The 22,969-nt window shown below is 49.1% G+C and overlaps 2 protein-coding genes across 2 annotated transcripts; one reads left to right on the forward strand and one right to left on the reverse strand.

Annotated features, from left to right (window-relative positions):
• Positions 1 to 64: 64 nt before the first annotated feature.
• TBCCD1 (TBCC domain containing 1) lies at positions 65 to 10,993 on the reverse strand. Its single transcript, XM_058030786.1, has 8 exons — positions 10,734 to 10,993; positions 10,276 to 10,696; positions 10,033 to 10,182; positions 7,767 to 8,133; positions 6,205 to 6,391; positions 4,355 to 4,852; positions 1,126 to 1,301; positions 65 to 551 (listed from the first exon to the last, which is right to left on the reverse strand). Exons 1-7 carry the CDS (start codon positions 10,991 to 10,993, stop codon positions 1,172 to 1,174), a joined length of 2,013 nt encoding a protein of 670 aa, XP_057886769.1. The 3' UTR covers positions 65 to 551; positions 1,126 to 1,171.
• Positions 10,935 to 22,957, forward strand: DNAJB11 (DnaJ heat shock protein family (Hsp40) member B11). Its single transcript, XM_058031530.1, has 10 exons — positions 10,935 to 11,059; positions 11,275 to 11,431; positions 14,457 to 14,554; positions 15,466 to 15,598; positions 16,494 to 16,636; positions 17,198 to 17,280; positions 17,728 to 17,785; positions 18,281 to 18,392; positions 18,885 to 19,044; positions 22,089 to 22,957. The coding sequence occupies exons 1-10, from the start codon at positions 10,992 to 10,994 to the stop codon at positions 22,151 to 22,153; spliced, it is 1,077 nt and encodes a 358-aa protein (XP_057887513.1). The 5' UTR covers positions 10,935 to 10,991; the 3' UTR covers positions 22,154 to 22,957.
• The last annotated feature ends 12 nt before the right edge of the window (positions 22,958 to 22,969 follow it).

Below are 22,969 nucleotides of genomic sequence, written 5' to 3' on the forward strand. Positions count from 1 at the left end.
AGATGCTGTGTCCCCCTAAGATCAACTGTACAGGTAAAACCCCTTCCCCAGGACATGCGCCAGGTTTATCCAACAAATCTGGTTTATTGACATTTGTCAAAACAATGCAACCATATACAAAAATTTATCTTCTAAAAGTGCCATCTCCATATTAAAAAAGAACCTGTTTGATTTCATTCATAAAAAAATTAAACATTTCATTTTCACATTTATTAAAACAGCACCACTGGTTTGTACCATGAGGATGCAGGTGATGCCCACAGCCTGCATCCAGCTTTGTTCCAGGAAAGCTGGTGTGTTGGACACTATGGACTGCTGTGACAGCTCTGCAACAAGGCACACTTCATCTTCCCCAGTGCCAGGCACCTCTCTGTCACCTACAGGATGGCTACAGCACATTCCTGGGAAAGCAGCAATGCTCAGGAATCCTACAGCAGCCAGGCAGTCCCATCCACACCAGGGCTGGCTGGCAGATCCAGTGGGTGCAGCTGGGATGGCACAAAGTCTTAATGAGAACTGGGCTGAGTGGATCACTGGCTGCTCCCAGAGCTCTGGAACAAAATAAAAGGAGACAATTTTACTTCTAACACCAGCAAAGAAAAAGGAATTCAAAGGCTAAATCAAAAATAAAACAATTTTCTAACAGTTTGAAAAACGCCATGGCAGAAGAGCACAATAAAGGCAGGTCTCCAGCTCCTAAACCACTTCTGCTTGGGAAGAGTGAGAATTATCTAAAGTCTTATTGTAAGAATTATCCAAAGTCTTATTGTAAGAATGACCCAAAGTCTTACTCAGCTCTCTTTAGCAAGAAGTGAGATGGGTGGACATCAATATACAGTTTCTTTGAAAGAGCAGCTATTCCAATCAGTTTTGTATCACATTATGTGCAATTTGCCCATCTGCCTTAGAGATGCCTCCAACAAATCAAACTTGGCAGCAAGGCCATGCTGAGGACAGAGATTTCAGCTAAAAATGGGTTTTGATAGGAAAGTAAGAACTAAACCCAAATGCCAGCCTCTTGTGAGAACACTCCCTTCTCCTACCTCTCTGCCTTGGCTGTGCACACCAACATGGGACAGTTCTTGGGGGGAGAGATGAATGAAGAGAAGGAAGCCTTTTACTCACCTCCCTTTCCTCCTGCTGCCCAGGAATGTTATCCTGGCCAGGAATGTTATCCTGCTGCCTGCTTGGAGCCCAGGGCAGGAGGGACCAGGCTGTCCAGCTGCTGCCTGTTCCCCGTCTGAACCAGCCACTCATAGAATTTGTCTTCTACCACAGCCTGGAGCTGTTTCCTCTGATCCCTGAAACAGACACAGCAGCAGGGAAATATGGAAAAATTCACGTTTATTCACAGTATTATACTTCTACCATGCCTTCATTATCCAAACAAGCCTCCAGATGGATCAGGAAGAGCCAGGCTTGGTTCCTGAACCTTGCAGAGACATCCAGGAAAGGTTTTTACCAAGTCAATGTGATGATAATGAACCCCAAAGACAGAAGCTGGTGGAATTGGAGAAGTCATACAAAATTCTCCATCCCACCACCACAACCACCCTGCTCCAGGGCTGCCTCCACTTTCCCCTCAGGGCACAGCTGAAAAACTGTCTGAAAAGGAAGACTAAAATTAACAACCAGTGGTTAAGCACTAAGGACACCAAATTCTGTTCTGACAGCACCAGAGAGGAAGGAGATCAGGAAAAAAAAAATGCACCTATAAACAAATCTCACATCATTTTCTGTTTGAGGTGTTTTTGGCAAGCCTAACAGGGTGGGCCACTCAGCTCAGGCTAACTGGCACTGGTCAGATGCCCAAAAGCATCTCCAGAACAGCATCCCAGCCCTCTGGGATCAGCTCACTGCAATTTCTCAAGCCAAAGGTGGCATGGCTGTTGAGTAGCTCTTGATGGACTTTTTCAAGCAGTTGACACAATTCATTTCTGAACAGCAATGAAAATGAACACTTTTCAATATTGTGGAGATTTTATGTGGGTTTGCTTTGAACTCATTCCTAATTTGATGTGCTGACCCCATTCTGTACTGGGAAAAGCAGGAAACCAGCTCCAGAGGAGACCACAAAGGTTATCAGAGGGATGGAGCATCCCTCCTCTAAGGAAAAGCTGGGAGATTTGGAATTGTTTAGCCTGGAGAAGAGAAACTTCGGGGTGAAATCACTGTGGCCTTCCAGTGCCTGAAGGAGCTACAAGAAACAAGGAGAGAGACTCTGCAAGAGCCTGAAGTGACAGCACAAGGGGAATGGCTTCCCACTGCCAGAGAGCAGGGTCAGATGGGATACTGGGAAGGAATTCCTCACTGTGAGGGTGGGCAGGCCCTGGCACAGGGTGCCCAGAGCAGCTGGGGCTGCCCCTGCATCCCTGGCAGTGTCCAAGGTCAGGCTGGACGGGGCTTGGAGCAACCTGGGACAGTGGGAGGTGTCCCTGCCCATGGCAGGAGGGGAATCTGCTTGGTCCCTTCCCTTCCCTTTTTAAGGTCCCTTCCAATTCAGGCCATTCTATTCAGTTTTGTCCCACTCACCCTCAGACAGGCTCCATGTATCCACACCCTTTTCCCAAGTTAAGGCTGCTGTGTGTGTGTTCTCTTCCATTTGAGCCATTCCCCACAAAGCAGGGTTTTGGAACACAAACTAACCCAAATTCCTCCCCAGTGAACACAAAGGCAGCCACTGCTTTCTTCCCTTGTGGATTTATCTTCTCCAAGAGCTTTTTCTCTACCTTGATCTGCTGCTGACCCTGAAAGACTTTCTGTCTGATACGCTCAGGAAAATGAATAAACAGGATTTTATGCTTTTGCAAGTTGTTCCTCAAGCTGTCTTCTTGGTCCTGTCTTACGGGGGTTTTACTTTCAGCCTGGCAGGATTTACATTCTTTTTTTGCCCCACTTTCCTCAATCAGACAACTTCAACTTCTTGAAAGATGTCTTCTTATTTCTAACACTCTCTTTCACCTCCCCGCTCGAGCACAGCAGCTTTTTTCTTTCTACAAGCCTGATATCCTGTTTGCTCTAAGCCTCCTACTTGTCTCCCTTCTTGTTTCCCTGCCTGCAGGAGACAACAGACATTTTCCACTGTCAGCTGCCCACTTTCTTTTCAACAAGCTTCTAAACTTGCCAGAGTTTCCCCCCTTTTATGGAATAAGCAGCAAGCTCTTGCTTCCTGTGACTGCAGCAGATGATGGCAAATCTAAGAACATCAATCCCTATTTCCTCATATTTCTTTCACAGGAAGGTTCTGACAGGCCAAACTCCTTCCCAAAACTGTGCAGGGAAGCAGCAGAAGCCTGGGAAGAACAACAGATATTTGAAATGGGGTTTTATCCCCATTTTGTGCTTGCCAAGGAAGCTGGGCAGAGGAATTTCAAAGTTACTGCCCAAAGGTGATCTGCTACAGTGATCCACGAGCACATTCCCTCAACAAGGGCTGGGACAGCCATTTACAGCTTCAATCCAAGGCGAAGGCTGGGCTAAGAGGGACCCCAGGCAGCTCAGGGTGCACACCCAGCCCTGGCCCAATCCACTGCCAGGGTGGATCCCTCACCTCAGCAGCATCTGGGAATGCTTTTCCTGGAGCCTCACAGGTTGGAAAAATGCAGCCATGAGAAAGCACCTCCTCAGGAGCAGCATGGGTGAGGGAGGGGATTGTCCCCCTTCACTCCATTTGGTGAGGCCCCACCTGCAGAGCTGCCTTCAGCTCTGGGATACCCAGCACAACAAGGATGTGCAGCTGCTGGAATCCAGAGGAGGCCATGGAGGTGCTCCAGGGGCTGGAGCCAGGCTGGGAGAGCTGGGGGTGTTCACCTGGAGAGAAGAAGGCTCCAGGGAGACATCACAGCACCTTCCAGTGCCTAAAGGGGCTCCAGGAGAGCTGGAGAGGGACTTTGGACAAGGGACTGGAGTGACAGGACACAGGGAATGGCTTCCCACTGCCAGAAGGCAGGGCTAGACGGGGTATTGGGAATAAATTCTTCCCTGCGAGGGTGGTGAGGCCCTGGCACAGGGTGCCCAGAGAAGCTGTGGCTGCTCCATCCCTGAACTGTTGAAGGCCAGGTTGGACAGGGCTTGGAGCAACCTGGGATAGTGGAGGGTGTTCCACAGCAGGGGGTGGAACAGGATCAGCTTTAAGGTCCCTTCCAACCCAAGGCATTTTGGGATTCTCCCTGAGCTATGCCTGTGAGCATTTGCCTTCCCCCATCACCAAGCAGAATCCCAGGATTGCTAATTACTAATGCTCTAGGACTGGCCTGCAAGGCATGGCTCACACAACCCAAGCCACCCTTCAAGGATTTCTGTGGAAATCCCCATCAAACAACCCTCTGTCCACGTGGCTGAGGGGAACACTCACCTGCTCAGCCCTGCCTCCTTCACCATGCGCTGCCACACCTGCACCTTCTGCTCCCGCTTCTTCAGCACCTCCTGGTACTCCTGGGGAAGCCCCCCTGGGGTCTCTGTGGTGTCTCCCTCCATCTCAAAGGGAATCACAAAGGTGTAGAAGTCCGAGGGGGGCAGAAGCCGGAAGACGCTGGTGTCACCGCTGTCCCTGCACACCAGCATGGGGCTGTCCCAGTAGTTTGGCAGAGTGGCCAAGCCCACCTGAGCCATGTGGTCTTCCAGCATGGGATAATGGGTGTGGAAAGGGGCAAAGCTGACGTCCTGGTTCCCAGAGAGGATGAGGGGCTGCGTGGGCGTGAGGGTGTGGAAAGTGCAGCCCTTGGTGGACGAAAGGGACAAGCGATAGCAAACCGCGATGACCTTGACGTTGTCACAGCCCTGGACGTGCACTGATACCTCCACAGGGCCCAGGACAAAGGTGCTGTTCCGGCACTTCTCGATGGTCACAGACCTGCCAAGGAAGTACAGAACCATCAGGGGTGGAAGGAACCTCCATCCAAACCAAGGCAGGGTCACTGTCACAGATATATTTATGAAAAATCCTTTTGCCAGGATTGTGGTGGTGCTCACAGGGGTCCCAGGATGAGGGAAGAGATGAGGATCTGACTCCATGTTTCAAAAATCTAATATATATAAAATAAAATAATAAATTATTAAAACTATACTAAAAGAAGAAAGAATTTCATCAGAAGGCTAGCAAGGAAAGCAAAAGAATGGAATGATAACAAAATCTTATCACTGATGAGACAGTCTGAGACAGCTGGACTGTGACTGGCCATTAATTAGAAACAACCACATGAGACCAATCACAGATGCACCTGTTGCATTCCACAGCAGCAGATAACCATTGTTTACATTTTGTTCCTGAGGCCTCTCAGCTTCTCAGGAGAAAAAATCCTAAGGAAAGGATTTTTCATAAAACATGTCTGTGACACAGGATTTTTTTCTCCTGAGAAGCTGAGAAGCCTCAGAGGAAAAGAAAAACAATAATTATCTGCTGCTATGGAATGCAACAGGTTGATCTTTGATTGGTCCATGTGGTTGTTTTTAATTAATGACCACAGTCCAGCTGCCTCGGACTCTCTGATCAGTCACAAGATTTTATTATCATTTTTCTTTCCTTTGCTGGCCTTCTAATGAAATCCTTTTCTCTCTATTCTTTTAGTGTAGTTTTAATATATAATTTTCTTTTAATATAATAAATATCATAAAATAATAAATCAGCCTTCTGAAACATGGAATCAAGATTCTCATCTCTTCCCTCATCCTGGGACCCCTGTGAACACCACCACAGGGTCACCTGCAGCAGGTGACACAGGAACGTGTCCAGGTGGGTTTAGAATGTCTCCAAAGAGGGAGGTTCCACCTCTTCCCTGGGCAGCTGCAATAGAAGGAAGTTCTGTTGTGTTTTAGTTTATGGCCATTGCTCCTTATCCTGTCACTGTCAGCGCTGAGCAAAGCCTGGCACCACCTGGAGATCTCTGTATGGATTGACGTGACCCCACCTCAGTCTGATCTTCTCCAGACTAACCAGGCCCAGCTCCCTCAGCCTTTCCTTGTCAGGGAGACTCTCCAGTCCCTTCATCATCTCTGTATCATCCACTGGACCCTCTCAGGAGCTCCTTGCCCCTCCTGAGGAACCCAGACCTGAACCCGACATCCCAGCTGTGCCTCACAGGGCTGAGCAGATGAACAGCATCACTCCTTGACCAACTAGGAATGCTCTTCCTAACATCCCCCAGTATCCCACTGGCCTCCTGGTTAGCCAGGAGCCCAGCTGTGTCCAGGAGAAGCCAAACTCACCTCAGAGGGGACAGGAGGTAAATGAAGGAATCGTGGCAGCGACAGATGCTGACGTGAGCCCCCACCAGGGTGTCCGAGCTCTTGGCCACGGTCTGCTTGTACACGTGGCTCATCATCACCAGGGGGGACACCTCTGGCACCACCCGGGCACTGCAGGCAATCTTGGCTTTCCTGGTTGATCCTCCCCCTGCAAAACAAAGCCCACAGAAGTTCTGGGTGCAGCAATCCCTCAGGAAAATAATCAGCCCCAAAGTTCAAGGATGATATATCCCACAGCAGTCACAGCATCCCTGATGCCTCCTGGGCAGGTCAGCAGCACGAGGCACCAGAAATTTCAGAAACTGAGAGACACTGAAGGACCAAAACCATTTCAAGATTACCTAGGAGCAGTCAAAGCCTCCCACAAGCTCAAGAATCTCCAGTTCCACAAGCCTGTTGCTGAACACAAGATTCAGCTCAGCAGGAAGATCCTGAGGGTGAGTTTTAAGCAGGAATTGTGTATTTCAAAAAGGGAAATGCTCCCTCTAGGACACAATCCTTAAGCCCTTCTCTATCCTCCCTGCCCCTCCTGGGACCCTGCAGTCAGGGAAACAAAACATTGAGTTAAATTCCTTATTCTAAGGGGGAAAGTGTCTTGGCTCCACTGCCACATCCCTGAAGGAGAGGGGCTGGATTGGAGACAAGGAAACCTAGACCAGATCACACCCCACTGCCACATCCCTGCTCAGCAACAAGAGCTGAGTCCTCATTTCAGGTTTTTTTTTTTCCTTTAAATTTTATTTATACTATTTATCTAGATTTATTTTTCTGTATTTCTAAATTGATTTCTGTATTTCTAATTTTCTCTATTTTTCGATTTCTCTACACTTTTGTAATTCTATTTATTTCTCTATATATTTATTTTATTATATTTCTATATAGAATTTCTATTTTGCTCACATTTTTCCATTCCCCTCCACATCCCAATGTCCCCACACACTTTTTTGTTTTATAATAAATAATTGTATTTATTTCTATATATTTTATTATATTTATATCTTTATCATATGTATTATATTATATTTGTATATTTATTATATTTATTTTTATATATTTATTTCTACATTTCTGTGTACTTCTGCTTTTGTTTTTCTATACTCATACTTACTGAATTTCTGTATATTTCTATATATTTCTATTTTGCTCCCATATTTCCATTCTGTCCCACATCCCAATACCCTCCCACATCCCAATCTCCCCACACACTTTTGTAATTCTATTTATTTCTATATTTTTATTATATTTATATCTTTATCATATTTATTATATTTATATATTTACTACATTTATTTTTATATATTTATTTCTACATTTCTGTGCACTTCTGCTTTTGTTTTTCCACACTCGTACTTACCGTATTTCTGTATATAGAAATATATATTTCTGTATATTTCTATTTTGCTCCCACATTTCCATTCCCCCCCACATCCCAGTGTCCCCCCACATCCCAATGTCCCCCGACACCCCCATTTCCCCCCATATTTCTGTCTATCTAACAACACCTCCCCAGCAGTTTTGCCCACCTTGCTGTGCCCGTACGAGATTCTTGCCAGCGCTGACGCAGACAGTTATTCCCAGGGGATTGGCAGTGAGGGAGGAGCGCAGCCAGCTCTCCAGCTTGGGCAGGGAGAAGGTTCTGGAACCTTTGGAGTACCCATTGAGGCCATGGCAGGGCTGCCTGAGCGCCAGCTTGTGCAGGGGACGGACGGTGCCCGAATTGCTGACGGTGCCCTCCAGCAGGAAGCTGAGGGCACACACGGCTTCCAAGGACACCAGGCTGCTGCAGCTGGAATGGGAGGAGGCTGAGAGCTGCTCTGGCACCAGCAGCAGCTCCAAGATATCCAAGAGGTGGCTCTGAACAAAGGCAAGGTGCTCCTGGTCGTCCCAGTTCTGGAGAGGCAGAAAAACACATGAGGGAGTGAGTTCTCCAAGCTGAGAAGCTCCATGGACATCATATCTACAAATCCTTGCTCAGAATCCTTCTAAAACAAGGGAAGCCAGTCAGGCACAGTGCTCATTCCTCTTGCTCTGCTCTCACAAAGCTGGAAAGACACCTCCTCCCAAAAACTCAAAATAAAGCATTTCATTCCAACTCGAGTACCAAGTATTCATTCCAGTTCTGGAGGGGCAGGAAAACACAGGAGGGGGTGAGTTCTCCAAGCTGAGAAGCTCCATGGACATCATGGATATAAATCCTTGCTCAGAATCCTTTTAGAAGAAGGAAAGCCAGTCAGGCACAGTGCTCATTCCTCTTGCTCTGCTCTCACAAAGCTGGAAAGACACCTCCTCCCAAAAACTCAAAATAAAGCATTTCATTCCAACTCAAGTACCAAGCATTCATTCCATTTCTGGAGGGGCAGGAAAACACATGAGGGAGGGAGCTCTCCAAGCTGAGAAGCTCCATGGACATCATATATACAAATCCTTGCTCAGAATCCTTCTAAAACAAGGGAAGCCAGTCAGGCACAGTGCTCATTCCTGCTGCTCTGCTCTCACAAAGCTGGAAAGACACCTCCTCCCCAAAACTCAAAATAAAGCATTTCATTCCAACTCAAGTACCAAGTATTCATTCCAGTTCTGGAGGGGCAGGAAAACACAGGAGGGGGTGAGTTCTCCAAGAAGCTGCAAGGACATCATGGATACAAATCCTTGCTTAGAATCCTTCTAGAAGAAGGAAAGCCAGTCAGACACGGTGCTCATTCCTGCTGCTCTGCTCTCACAAAGCTGGAAAGACATCTCCTCCCAAAAACTCAAAATAAAGCATTTCATTCCAACTCAAGTACCAAGTATTTCATTCTAGAGAGTAGCACCAGGCTCTTCTACAGCCCCACACAAACCCAGGCCACTGCTGCTGGCATTCAAAGGGAGGACACAAATCAATAATTGACACTCAAGGTCCTGGAGCTGCTTCAATGGAAAATCCCTGCAGCCAGGATTGAGTGCCAGGATAAAAAGCAGAGGGTCATTTCTCCAATAAACCAAACCCTTTGAAAGAGTCCTTATTTCAAATTTTAAAAGGCCCTAGCCCAATAAAAGCAGGAAACTGCAATTCAGGCAGAGCTTCATAAAACTGAGTTTTGCTGCAGGAACACAGGGCTGTGATTACACCTTGTCCTCACCACTTTTGTTCAACATTTCAGGATAAAGTTATCCAGCTCCTATTTTTAATCACTCCAACTTGCCCCAAGCTACATTTCACCAGCTCATCCCACTCACAGCAGCACATCTGTGCCAGAATTCCAGAGGCTGGCATGGCCTTACACAGGGTTGCAAATTGTAATGCATTCCCCCACACAGAACTGCCCACAGGGCACATCCAACCCACTCCTTCCTAAATACCTGGCAGTATTCTAAAAGGAAACACCATTTCCATGTGGTTGATCTACAGCTGAACAACCAACTCCCCTCTCAGAAACAGAATTTGACACCCTGGAATCCAAAAGTCCACAGTGGATCACGGGAAAGGTGCTATGAGCATGAGAAGAGCACCCTGCTTGACTAACAAAACAAAAAAGGCTGTTGCTTCTCAAAAGGAGATTTGCTAAGACTCTCAGGAAATATTCAGTTGGGTTTGGACTCCAGGAAAGTCTCATGGAAAAATTTAAAGAAGCTTTTTATGAACTGTAGAGATCACAACAACTTCACTTTGTTTACTATGGAACAGGAGCTCTGCAGCTGGAGCTCTGCTCACAGATGAAACCCTCCGGGGAACAAACCAGCCCCTTTCCCAAGCCCCCTCAGAGTGAAGAGGCTCCTCCTGCACACGGACAATCCCGGAGGCACGAGTACCTTATTCCCGGTGCCCGATTTCTCTGACAGGCAGGGAGACTTGGTCCTGGGGCTGGGCCACTCGTCCCCGAGCAGAGAGCGCCGCAGGGACACGTTGTGGAACTGCTGCACGTACAGGAACAGCAGGAACTGCAGCGTGTCCACGGAGAGCTGCGGAGAGACAGAGAAGTGTCAGCCTGGGCCGGGCTCCCCTTTCGGCGGGGTCGGGGCTCCCCCTGCCCCAGGCCGGGCTCGGGCTCTTGCCTTGCTCCGCTCCCACTCCAGCTCCTCGGCGCTGCTGCAGGCCGCCTCAGCCTCGGCCCAGCGCAGGCGGAGCGGTGGGGAGGGCCCGCGGAGGCCGCGGTAGAGCTCGAAGTAGAGCCAGGCGATGTCGGGGCTCAGCAGCAGCTTCCCGCAGGCAAGGTGCCGCCAGCTGGGCCAGCTCAGCCGCGGGAAGCAGCCCTGGTCCGCCCGAGCGCGGGCGTAGGCGGCCGCCTTGCGCAGGTAGTGCGGGGCGAGGCGGGCGGGCGGCGGGGCCGGGAGCGCTCCCACCAGGAACGGCTCCGTGCGCACCCACAGCCGCACCGGCCCCGCCGCCATCGCCGCCGCCACTTCCGAGTTCCGCCGCGGGCACCATAGAGACGGCCGTTCCCGCCCGCCGGGAGCCGCCGCCCATTGGCTGAGACTGCGAGCGCGAGGGCGGGAAAAAGCGGTGCGCTCACTGATTGGCTGTTCGGAAGGAAGTCACCCCGGAGGGGCGGCGAGGCGTGGCCGGCGCGCTCCGCGGCGACGCTCCGGCAGGCGATTGGCCGGCGGCGGTGAAGTGTGAGCAGCCCATTGGCCGGCGTCGCGCGGCGGCGCGCTCGGATTGGCTAGCGTGGAACACCCGGCGCTGCCATTGGCTGGGGCCGAGGCGCTGCGGAGCCGCCGGGACGCGCCGCTCCCGCCGCTCCCCCTCAGCCGGCAGGGCCGGGCCCGCCATGGCCCCCGCCTGGATCGGCCGCCTCTGCCTGCTCCTGCTGTGCCTCTGCGGGGAGGCCGCCGCGGGGTGAGTGCGCCGGGCCGCGCCCACGGCCCGCAGGTTCCGCCTCAGCACCGGCCTTCCCCCTGCTGAGGGTCGGCGGGCGCGGCGCTGACGGGACCTCTCTCTCTTCCCCTCATCGCTCCCCTGTTCCCCCTCTCGCTTCCCGCCTCTCCCATCCCCGTTCTCCTTCACGCTGTCTCCGCTCCCCTTCCCTCACCTTCTCTCTCCCCCCACATCAGGAGAGACTTCTACAAGATCCTGGGGGTGTCCCGCGGCGCCTCCATCAAGGACATCAAGAAGGCCTATCGCAAACTGGCGCTGCAGCTCCATCCCGACAGGAACCCCGACGACCCCCGCGCCCAGGAGAAGTTCCAGGACCTGGGCGCTGCCTACGAGGTGAGGCCGGGAGCTGGGAGTGTCCCTAAGGGAGCCGCGAATGGCCTCCCCGGGCTGGGATGGGTGGATGTGGCTCGTAGGATTCATCCTGGAGCGTTCAGGGGATGGAAAAGAAGGTTTGTAGGGAATTAAAGGCTTTTCCCCAAGGTGCAGCTGGAATCCGTCCTTCCCCTGTACCATGTGAAATTCCATCTTCCCCCTGTTAATATATTGAATTCTATCCCACATGTCTTATTGTTACGGAATCCCAGGATGGTTTAGGTTCGAAGGAACTTAAAGATGATCTCATTTCATCCCTTCACCATGGCCATGGACACCTTCCACATCAAATTTCCTTTATTCCTTCTCCTCCTCATCAATTTCCATCCTCCTCCTATTACTACACCAAATTCCATCCTGCCTCTGTTAATACAACAAATTCCAGATACCCTCCCAAATGAAAAACAGAGATCCATACCAAGTGGCTTTAAAAGGGACACCCAATTCTGGTTCCATTTCACCCAGAACAACCAAATCAACTCACTGTGTCCCACAGCCAATTCAGCAGAAGGATTTCCAAGCTGTCCTGGCTAAACACTGATAAACTCCTTGCAAGGAAGGGCAGGTTGCTTTCCATCTTCCCCCTATTACTACACCAAATTCCATCCAGCCCCTGTTAATACATCCAGTTCCAGATACTCTCCCAAATAATAAACAGAGATCCAGAGCCTACCAGGTTGCTTGGAGAGCTGCTCCTGCCAGAGGACAATCCAACAGCTCTCACCTCTCTCAGCCAGGAGGAAGCCAAGGCAACCAGATTAAAGTTCTTTGGAATTTATTCCCAGTTCCTAAAGGGAGGTGCAGCAGCTCCAAGTGTGTGTAGGGCCTGGCTGAGATTAGTCTGAGCTGATGGGAAGTGAAAGGGGCTGGCCTTGGGTGTAGAGGATATTAAGTGAGAAAAGTAATTGTGGGACACAGCAGGATTCCTGTTACTCCATGATGATGTTGTGGCATGCAAATGATCCCCCACACTAATAGCCCAGTGCATTAAATAAATCAAATCCAGATCATTGTATTGCCCAAAGGTGTGAAGTGAAAGCCTGCTTTCCTTGGCTGTACATGCATAGTGAATGGAATAGAGGCTGTTTCCTCCATGTTTTCTGTCCTTTTTGTCACTCCATCTGCTCCTGCTCCCCCCTGTGCAGCAGAGAGGAAGATGATGCTGAAAAATTCCATTAGCAGAAATTCCTAGCAGTGAATTGCTCTTTGGGTGGGAGCTTGGGGTCCTTTGGGAAAAACCCAGCTGCAGGAAAAAGGGTTTGCAGCCTGGCTCCTGCTTCCATCCCTGGTGCTCCTCAGCTATGCAGATATTCCCCAAAAGAGGAAGTGAGAGAACAGCTGGCATTTGTTTCTTTGTGTTGAGAAAGAAAACTGTTCACTTTTGTTTTCTCTAAAAGCTGGGACCCCTTTTTGGTTCTGACTTAAACAAACAGGCTTTATTATCACAGGGAAAATGAATATAAAGACATTTTTTTGTGGGAAAAAGTAATTCTCTGTCATTTGCAGCACCTCAGGATGGAACTGTGAGCACTTCAGGATTGATGGAGCTGTGAGCTTGGTGCTGCTTCTGTGAGCTGGGATCTTGTTGGCACTTCCTGCTGGCAAAGGATTCCTCTGCCTCTTCCTCGAGTTCCAGCTGGTTTAAGTGTTTGCCAGCAGCTGAGATTATTCTTTCTGTTTAAGAGCTGAGTGAAAAAATGGTTGTAAAATCAAATCAGAAATCCAGTATTCATGTGTGTGAGGTTTGGAGGAAGCTTTTGATGCCCTCCCTGCCAGGTTTTTATCTGTGTTTAGCCAGGACAGCTTGGAAACCCTTCTGCTGAGTTAGCTGTGGGACACTGTGAGTTGATTTTTGGGCAGAATGGAAGCAGAATTGGGTGTCCCTTATAAAGCAGAATTTTCCTCACCATAAAGCCTCTGTTAATAGCACTGCTGCTCAGGGGCTGGGTAGCTGATTATGGCAAAGCTTTCCCAAAAAATTGAGGGGAAAATAGGTTAATGAACCTGCCCAGTGTGTTCATTTTCACAGGCTCAGTGATTCCAGCCCAGAGCTGTGTGCTCTGAATTCAGCTGTTGGAACCAGGAAAGAGACTGATCCCAGGAGAGGGAGTGAGGCTCTTTTGCAAAGAGCCATGAGTCTCAGGATGGGTTTGGGAGGAGTTTCCATGGTTGTCTCAAGTGCAAAGGGAGAACTGAACCCTTACCTGCTGGGTGGAATTGCTGAAGTCACTGCTAATTTTCCCCTGTTGCTAACATTTATCAGTGGTTATGATTCCACAGAATCTCAGCATGGTTTGAGTTGGGGGGGACCTTAAAGCTCATCCAGTTCCACTCCCTGCCATGGGCAGGGACACCTCCCACTATCCCAGGTTGCTCCCAGCCACATCCCACCTGGCCTTGGACATTTCCAGGGATGGGGCAGCCACAGCTTCTCCAAACACCCCAAATTCAGCTGCTTTTCCTCTTTCAGTTGCTTCTCCACCTGTTGAGTTGCTTCTCCATCTGTTCCCACTCCTCTGCAGCCTTCTGAAAGCCAACCTGTCAACTCTGGCTTTTCTAAATCTGATCAATGAGGGAGGAAGGGCAAGGAAGACTAAATGTGACCAGAGACTTGTGGATCTCTGAGGCAGGAAAGAGCAAAGATCAAAACTTAGGAAATAAAATCAATGCTTAAAAGTCATGGCTGAGACACAGGCGTGGTGGGATGTGATTATTTGTCTCAGCATGTCCTGCTTTGTAGAATTTGAGTTATTCCCTGTGATTCTTTTTTTAATATTTAAGATAAACTCAATATTTATGTTTTCCAGGCTGCTTCTGCTTTTCTAGTGAATGAAATGTGTTTTTTATGGGGTTAACTTTTGCAGACAGCACAGCAAGCAGGGCTCCTGTAGAGTCCCCAGTGAAAAGTGCTGGGGGCCCTCAGAGCCTTGTCCAACACCTCCCCTGAGCTCCAGGTGAGCCTTTGCTCCATCCCTGCCTTTTCCAGGTGCTGTCAGACGAGGAGAAGAGGAAGCAGTACGATGCCTATGGAGAGGAGGGCCTGAAGGATGGCCACCAGAGCTCCCATGGAGACATCTTCTCCCAGTAAGGAGTTTTAACCCTTTGGGGCTGTTTTCACCCCTTTGCAGCTGCTGCTCTGATTCTGTGATGCTCAAGCACCCTTTTGGTGGGAGTTTTACCTGGCCCAAGGTTGCTGATGTGCAAGTTGAGAATTTGAAGAGATACACTACATGCAATTTCCAGTTTTGGTGTGCCCCACTCCTTGCTGCAAGCAGGATCCAGTAGAGACTTCCCACATGGGCACCTCTGGGCACTGTGGGTGATTTTTCAGGTGCAGCACCTGCTTCAAACATGTGGAAACTTTCTCAGGTTATCTGTGTGTGATTGGGGTTTAACCCGTTGTCACACATCACTTTGGGGACACGTTGCCTTCTGCAAAGCAATGCTGTGGTTACGTGCACAGCCCCTGTAGAATTTGGAGCATTAAAAACCAAAGGCACTGACACATTGCTTGGACAGAACCTGATTTTCTGTCTCTTTGGGTAAATTTCCTAAAATTATTCCAGAAGTTGCTCAGTTCTTGTAATACTGGATGAGGACTTGCACTGCTGCTCTGCTCTGCTCTGTTTTGAGGGACATTATGCAGAATTCCTAGGGAGTTTTCCTCATCCCTCTTGTCTTTAAACTACTGAAAACCAACCTGCTAGCAGTACCTTGCAGTGCTACTCAGAGTTTACACCTTTTAGTGATGGCAGCTGAGCAGCAGTGCAATGTGGAGAGGTCAGAATTTGAGTGCTCTGCTCCAAATTTTATTTTCTTTAGTACAGAAAACTCTTCCAAAATGGCTGCTGCGTTTGAAGACTTTAGTTGTCTTAACAAAAAGAGGTTTCTGGGTTCACTCTGGAGCTTTAGGACTGCCAGGAGGATGCTTTTTAGTGGAGTAGAAGCATTTGCCTAGAATTCCTTCCTGAGCTAACCAGTGTGCTTAACTCCAGTTTCTTTGGGGACTTTGGATTCATGTTTGGAGGGAGCCCTCGGCAGCAGGACAGGAATATTCCCCGGGGAAGTGACATCATCGTGGACCTGGAGGTCACACTGGAGGAGGTGTATTCAGGAAACTTTGTAGAAGTAAGTTTATTTCTCTCAGTGTTTCTTCTGTTCCCAGGTTTGAGGTGCCTGACCAGAGTACAGAATATCTTCTCCCAAAAATTAGAGCTGAAATAGATGCTGCATTTCTGTGCTGGCAGTGGAGGATGTTGTGGTGCTGTTTATTGAAAAACCCACACATTTATTCATCTTTTGCATCTGGCAGTGTCTCCATAAATGTGATAATACTGATTTGTTGGCTTTCAGTCACCAGCTCACCTTGATTAGTGCAGCAGCCCACTTGAAAGAGGTGCAAATTGTCCCTCTGTAGAATTTAGGAATATTTCAGGGGCTGTTGATAAGCTTCAAATTCACTTTGCAATTCTTGTAAAACCACATTGAGGATTTTTCAGTCTCTTTTTACTGCCAAATGTGCCACTGCAAGTTTCTAGATTATATAACTGAGAAGAGTATGTGGAAAATTATTATTTTCTTTCAAGCAAGCTCCATCTCTGGTGCTGACAGTCCCTCCTGTCTGTTGGCTGGCTTTCCTTTGGTTGATTTTGTGTTGTGTCCAGATAATTTCTCCATTGTGTGGGGCAAGGAAGTATCATAACCAAAGTGTAGAGTGTCCCCTCCTAGAGTTACCTTTCCTATGTGGAAAAGTGTGGAAAGAGAATGGCAATAGTGATGTCACAGGGAGTTTTTTTGCTGTTTAACCTGTGATCACAAGGTGAAAACTTGTCATTGTTTTGCCAAGGCCACATTTGGAGCTATTGTGGCAGCACCACACACACAACATGTCCCTGCCCGTGGCACAAGGCTGGAATTAGGTGATCTTTAAGGTCCCTTCCACCCCAAATTCTCTGTTCAGAGAAATCCAGACTCTTGTGGAGACCCAGGAACACTGACATCAGCCTCTCCCTCTTCCCTGCAGGTTGTCAGGAACAAGCCAGTGGCAAGACAGGCACCTGGCAAACGGAAATGCAACTGCAGGCAGGAGATGAGAACCACCCAGCTGGGCCCTGGGCGCTTCCAGATGACTCAGGAAGTTGTTTGTGATGAGTGTCCCAACGTCAAGTGAGTTTGGTGCTCTTTCCTGCTCCACAGAATCCTAAATTCCGTGATTTTATGTGGGGATGTTTATTCCAAAACCCACCGCTAGATGGGGGAGCGCGCCTGCGTTCCCAGGGAGAGCTGGGCACTCCGGAAAGGTTTAACACCGAGTTCTTATTTCCAGGGAGCCACTCTTGATTCTTACATCTGTTGGATGCAGAGCTCCCCAATTTCCCCTTCCAGCTTTTTATGCCTTGCACAAAGTTCCACAGCTAGATCTGAACGGGGAGCACACAGCTGGGAACAGCTGGATGTGGAATGCCATGCTGAAGTGGAATGCCAGCACACCCCCTGGTGCTGACTGTGTATTTGGGAGCTTTCAACTTCACCTTCTCTGCTCCCTGAGTCTCAGCTCACCAAAAAGGCAGCTCTGACTCTCTAGGTTTAGATGTGAGCAAGGACAGTATGTGTGAGCTTGTGGGGGTGCTCTCCTTACCCCAGGGACACAAATAAAAAGTTGAGATGAAGCTGAAATAAATAAATAAAGTTGCAAACTGAGTGCTGAGTTGCTCTTCCCGTTTTCAGGCTGGTGAATGAAGAGAGGACACTGGAAGTGGAGATAGAGCCAGGGGTGAGGGATGGCATGGAGTATCCCTTCATTGGGGAAGGTGAGTGTGTGCTCAGCTCTGAGCTGCTTCTCCTCCATGCTCCTCTGGCACATGGTTTCCATGTGGTTGGAAGTGTTCTCTGCATGTGCTGAAATCCAGGAGCATGTTCCTAACAGTTCCACTCCCTTAGCTGGGAGTGGGGACATGCACAACACCTGAGCAGGAGCATCTGTTCCAAGCTTTTGGCTTTGAAGGGATCCCCTGTGCCCTTCTGTGGCTAAAGGACATCATTAACATGAGACAGATCTTCCAGAAAAGCAGAGCTGTGACCTTGCTGAGGCAACACCCATAAAGCCCTAAGCTCTTTAGGAGATGTTTAAGCAGAATTTTGATCATCTAAAGATCATTTAGTTGGGTTTTTTTTTTCCTTTAACTGTAATATCCTGCTTGTCTCTCCACTCATTCCTAACTATTTCCTTTAAACCAAACTTTTCTTTCTCCCCACAGGTGAGCCCCACGTGGATGGGGAGCCAGGAGATTTGCGCTTCCGAATAAAAGTTCTCAAGTAAGTCTCTGGCCTAGGTGGGCTCTTGCTTGGCCAGATGGAGCTTGTCCTTCAGCAGGGCAGCTGCAGGTCTGGCACTCAGGGCTGTGCAGGATGCTCAGCCCTCATGGTGCTGGAGGAGCTGGACTTGATGCTGTTAAAAGTAGAATTATCAAAGTATCTTATTGTTTTTGGCTTGGATTCACCTTGTGTGATTCAGAACAAATATCTCCTTTTCCCTAGCACACAATGTTGCTGTTGTAAGGAAATGCACTACTAAGAAAATTGCTGTGTGAGTCAGGACTTCTTGCCACACCTCACCACTCAGTGCCCTAGAAATAGAAAAGGCATTTATCAGTGCATATCTTATACAGGAAAATGAAGCTAAATTTGATTCATTCCTCACTTCCCCTCCTATTTATGATTTCTCCAACCTCCCAAATGGAAGGAAAGAAGCTCGAGGACCTGTTTCCCCTCTGGGGAAGGAGTAAAGTTCAATGGCTCTTATTTCCACAGGCACCCAGTGTTTGAAAGGAGAGGAGATGACTTGTACACAAACGTGACAATCTCGCTGGTCGAGGCACTGACAGGCTTTGAGATGGATATTGCCCACTTGGATGGGCACAAGGTGAGGCCCAGGGTGTTGTGTGCATCCCAAATTTCACCTGCAGCTCTGTGCTGAGGGTTGGCTTGCTTAGGATCTGGTTATCTACAGTATTCCCTCTGCTGGAGCATTCCAGGCCAATGAGGGGTGCCTCACTTCCGTGCTGTCCCAGCAGCAGAGGGTGGTGTTAGTTCTGGCATGTGTCCAGTGAAACAGCCTGGACCCATGGGATATCACTGGTTTTGGCAAGGAATCAATGCCAGTTGGAGCTTTCCAGTGGGTTGGAAAGAGTGTTGGAGTATTGGGGTGCACACACAGAACATGGACTACCCAGGGAGGTACTGGAGTCCCCATCCCTGCATGTGCTCAAGGAACATCTGGATGTGGCCCTCAGTGCTCTGTTCTGGTTGACAAGGTCAGAATCAGTCATGGCTTGGACTCAGTAATCTTGAAAGTCTTTCCAAACTTCAGTGATCCTGTAACACACTAATGTTCTAACTTTCCTTTTCCCTCCAGGTTCACATTGTGCGGGATAAAACCACAAAACCCGGCGCCAAGCTGTGGAAGAAGGGAGAAGGGCTTCCAAACTTTGATAACAACAACATCAAAGGCTCCCTAATAATCACCTTTGATGTGGAGTTCCCCAAGGAGCAGCTGACACCAGAGCAGCGGGAAGGTGAGTGCCCAGAGCCCTCAGGCTGGCCCTGGCACAGCTCCTCCAGGGGCTGGAGCAGTCAGGAGGGGCTCTCCTGCCCCTGTGCCCCTTGTCCAACATAGCACAGTTGGCTGGTGGCCTGTGATGGACTCCCACATCCCTTGGAAGTGAGGGAGCTTGGCTGCTGAGGTTGGGATGTGCTGCTGCTGGAATGCAGCTCTTGGCAAGTGTGCAGGTGCTTTGTTTTGGTGTTGCCCATCTGTCTGACCCCACAGCCTTGCTGGGCTCAGCCTCTGTCTGCTTTGCCTCGGCTGGAATGGGATCACAAAGGGTTTTCCAGCCCCTGCTGCTACTTTCTTGGAGGCAAGACTTGTGGAAATCCCTCTGCTGCTGAGGGGAAGGAATGTCACACTGTCAGGAGAAAGGTTGTTCCTTCCCACAGCTCCTTCCACCCTATTCCCTCTAGATCTGCTGCTCAGCTTCAAATGGAAACCTGATGAACCATGTAGGAATCCTAAAATTTCCAGGAGGGTAAATCCTTAAATCCTGTACTCCCAGCAGGGAATTCTTTGCCCCAGCAGCCTCTGTGGTTCTGCTGCTCCACATCAGAGTAGGAAACAAGGGCCTCATCCTCTGCCATGGGACAAAGTTATTCCTGGCATGTACTAGTGCAGCTCTTTAGGAAATCCCCAGAACTTCTTCCAGGGCTTCTTCTGAAGTGGATTGACTTCTTTTAGTGGATTTCCTGGACTCCTCAAGTGGTGTTTTATTCCACTGCCAGTAGTTTTCTATTCCACTGCCTTGGCCACACTGTTCCAGCTGCCCTGTGCAGTCCAGCTGGTGGCTGCAGCTCCAGATGTCCTGAGGCTCCTCCTGCAGCTCTTTGGGCTGGGAGCTCTGTACCTCTGGGCTGGGCTTAGAGTGATCCTGCTTTGTGGATTTATCCCTGTGCTTTCCCTCTTGTTCCAAGAGTGTTGTACAGGGCACAATGGCCTCCTCACTGTGGAGTCTCAGTCCAGGCTCTGCTGCCCTTCCAGAAGCTTCATCAGGCAACGGCAGCTCTGAAACACATGTGAGGTTATTCCAGCTGTTGCTCTTGGCAGTTTAGAGGACACTGAGCAAGGAGCAGTGACAGAAGCCTCCGTGTTTTTGACAGAATTGCTCACACACCTCTACGGATATCCAGGAACAGAGATGATGGCACTGGCAAGGGTGTGTTCAGGCACAGGGCCTTGGGTGTTTCTCTCCCTCCCAAAGCAATTACACATTTCCCAGGGGAAGGTGACTGGGTAGGCAGTCAGATGCCTTTCTGTGTGCAGGGTATCTCCAAACATCCACGATATCAGGAGTTTTATGAGGGAATAGGTCTATCCCTGTGTGTGGCAGCAGCTCAGTGTACACATTCAGTGGAAAATTGTGGGCTTCAGAATTCAAAACATCCCTTTTTTTCCTTATTGTTGGCAGTGCTCCTCATTTCTTATCTCCTGACCACATATCCAGCTCCTGGGGCTGTCAGAAGATACTCTGGCTCCAAGAGCACCACCCCCAGCTTTGGAGTCACAGAAATAATATCCCTTCTTTCCTGCAGATGGACTTGATCACTGCTGATCAGGGCTTCCTCTCCCTCTGTGCTGTAACCTGTCACTTCTTGTTGGTATCAACAACATTTCAAAGGAAAAATTGACTTCAGGCTGCACTTCAGGGAAGTGCAGTAGCACCAATTGTTGGGATTCCTGGTTGGAATTCCTAATTAAAACTCTGGTACATGATGAAATATCCTGTGCACTACAGGGGGTGTTCCGCCAGAGGTGTGGGAGCTGCTGGGAAATGAGGTGTGGGATGGTGCTAATCCCAGTTTTTCTCAGGATTACACCTTTCTCCAGCTACAGCCTTCCTTTCTAAGAACCAGAAACCCAGGAGCCACATCGTCTCACCCAACAGCTGGAAAGTGACTTGAAGGCTCCTCAGGAAGTGAATTTGCCTTAGAGAATGACCTGTTCTAATAATGAGCAGCTCTTTGCCGGGAGTTCACTTTGTCCTGGTGTTCCTAAAAAAAGTTCAGGAATCTCTGGCCATCAGGCTAGGCATGAGAAGTTCTTGTCTGGCAGAGAGACATCCTGCTTCCAGTTACTACTTCCAGGGCAGTTTTCCAGGATTTTAACACAGCTACTGTGACCCTTATGCATCCCATCACTGGTTTTCAAGGACAGTAGAACGTGTAGCCGAAAAGGTTTAAGGATAGACTAGCAGGACAAGGGTTGCAGGGAGACAAACTGTTTTTTAGCAGGATTTCCTGAAGGATTTGCATGCCTGAAGGTTGGAATTTTCTTCTGTACAAGTAAATTGGTTGGTTTCATTACTGATAGTCAATCTAAATCTCCCCTGGGGCAACTTGAGGCCATTTCCTCTCGTCCTGTCACTTGTTCTCCTAAGCAGAGTCTGACCCCCACCTGGCTGCCTCCTGTCAGGAGTTGTGCAGAGGCAGAATGTTCCCCCTGAGCCTCTTTTTCTCCAGGCTGAGCCCCTTTCCCAGCTCCCTCAGGCCACTCCTGGTGCTCCATTCCCTTCTCTGGACACGCTCCAGCCCTCAATGTCCTTCTTTTAGTTATCTGAAGGTCGCCCACAGTGTTGGGAGTTTCCCTCTGTTTTGGGCTCAGTGGTTTTTGAGGCTGCTCTGAGCTGTGTCCTGAGGGGTTCCAGGGCACTGAGTGACCAGGCTGAGTTCATCAGAGGGGACTCCCTCTGTAATCTCTGGAAAAACAGTGACACATCCACCCTTGCCACTCTGCTTCCTCTGCTCCCTCTGGGCTTGCCCTTTAAGCAGCAGTGGAGACCTGCCAGCCCTTCCCTGTCGTGCCGACCCCAGGAGAATGAGCTATTATGGATTGAAGGGCTGACTCACTCTTTAGCCTGTTTGGTAAGAATTTGATACTGCCAGATCCTTGAACTGCCTGTTCCTTGGAGTGTTTAGTGGATGGGATTTCAGGAATGGGGAAGAAGTGCTGGAAAAGTCATCCTGCCATCTTTGCTGTGCTCTGTGTGTGACGCTCTCCCTTCCCTTGCAGGTCTCAAGCAGCTGTTGAAGCAAGGATCAGTGCAGAAGGTCTACAATGGATTGCAGGGATATTGATGTGTGGAAAAATTGGACTTCCCTGGAAATGCAAAGTCAGATTTGTTTGCAGTCTTTTCTCCTGCCCACTGTAGAAGGGGGAAGAGGGAGGGGGGTGATGGTTGAGGTTTAGCTCATCTTTGGTTTGTAAATTATGGAAGTGCTCACAGTTTGGGGAAATACTTTTTCAGGACATAACTGGTGCTGCCTATCATGTTCCACGTCCTGGAACAACAGAGATTCCTTGAGCAGGAAAACATAGGTGGGGGAAAGGAGTTTTAAATTCCACACAGATTGGAATTTCTGGTTTTTAAATATATTTTGATGTGACTTTTCTTGGCCATCTCAACATATTTTCATAGCTGCTCCTGCTTTTTACGTCCTTTGTGTCAATTTCTTCCAAATTCCTGTTGTTTTGGGGTGATATTTTTAATCCTAGCCCTTCCTCCCCCTCCCCTCTGAGTCCAGAGTGTGGTATTGGTTCAGAGTCTGGTTTTGGGTCAGGAATACTGGTGCTGTTGGAAGTGCACTGGGCTGTGTCAGGCCCCACAATTGATTGGGAAAAGAATCTTTCAAGGCCTCTGTGGGCTCTCCTAACTACAAAGTCCCAAAAATTGGTCTGAAATTTGAAGTTGCACCAGCTTAGCAAGGACTCCTTGGTCATGGTGGAATTTGGGAATGGCTCCTCATGGCCCTGGTTGTCCCTCGTTGCCCCCACATGGAACCAGTCTGGAAAAGCTCCCTCCCCTCCTGCGCTCTGTCCTCTGTGAGGACGGGTGAGGCTGATGGGAATAAAGTGTTTGTTGGAGTTGGAATGGCAAAACCTCCCTGGTGATG

Source organism: Melospiza georgiana, chromosome 10, assembly GCF_028018845.1.
Source record: "Melospiza georgiana isolate bMelGeo1 chromosome 10, bMelGeo1.pri, whole genome shotgun sequence".
In the NCBI taxonomy this organism is placed as follows: domain Eukaryota; kingdom Metazoa; phylum Chordata; class Aves; order Passeriformes; family Passerellidae; genus Melospiza; species Melospiza georgiana.

What these genes read in the sequence shown, in the direction of transcription:
- DNAJB11 (XM_058031530.1), top strand. Translation starts at nt 10,992, where the DNA reads ATGGCCCCCGCCTGGATCGGCCGCCTCTGCCTGCTCCTGCTGTGCCTC. An exon ending in GTATCCCTTCATTGGGGAAG is followed by an intron (nt 17,281 to 17,727) that starts GTGAGTGTGTGC and finishes TTCTCCCCACAG; the next exon opens with GTGAGCCCCACGTGGATGGG. An exon ending in GACACCAGAGCAGCGGGAAG is followed by an intron (nt 19,045 to 22,088) that starts GTGAGTGCCCAG and finishes CTTCCCTTGCAG; the next exon opens with GTCTCAAGCAGCTGTTGAAG.
- TBCCD1 (XM_058030786.1), bottom strand. Translation starts at nt 10,993, where the DNA reads ATGGCGGGCCCGGCCCTGCCGGCTGAGGGGGAGCGGCGGGAGCGGCGC. An exon ending in TGGAGTGGGAGCGGAGCAAG is followed by an intron (nt 10,183 to 10,275) that starts GCAAGAGCCCGA and finishes GTCTCTCCGCAG; the next exon opens with CTCTCCGTGGACACGCTGCA. An exon ending in TACCTCCTGTCCCCTCTGAG is followed by an intron (nt 4,853 to 6,204) that starts GTGAGTTTGGCT and finishes CTTCCTTGGCAG; the next exon opens with GTCTGTGACCATCGAGAAGT.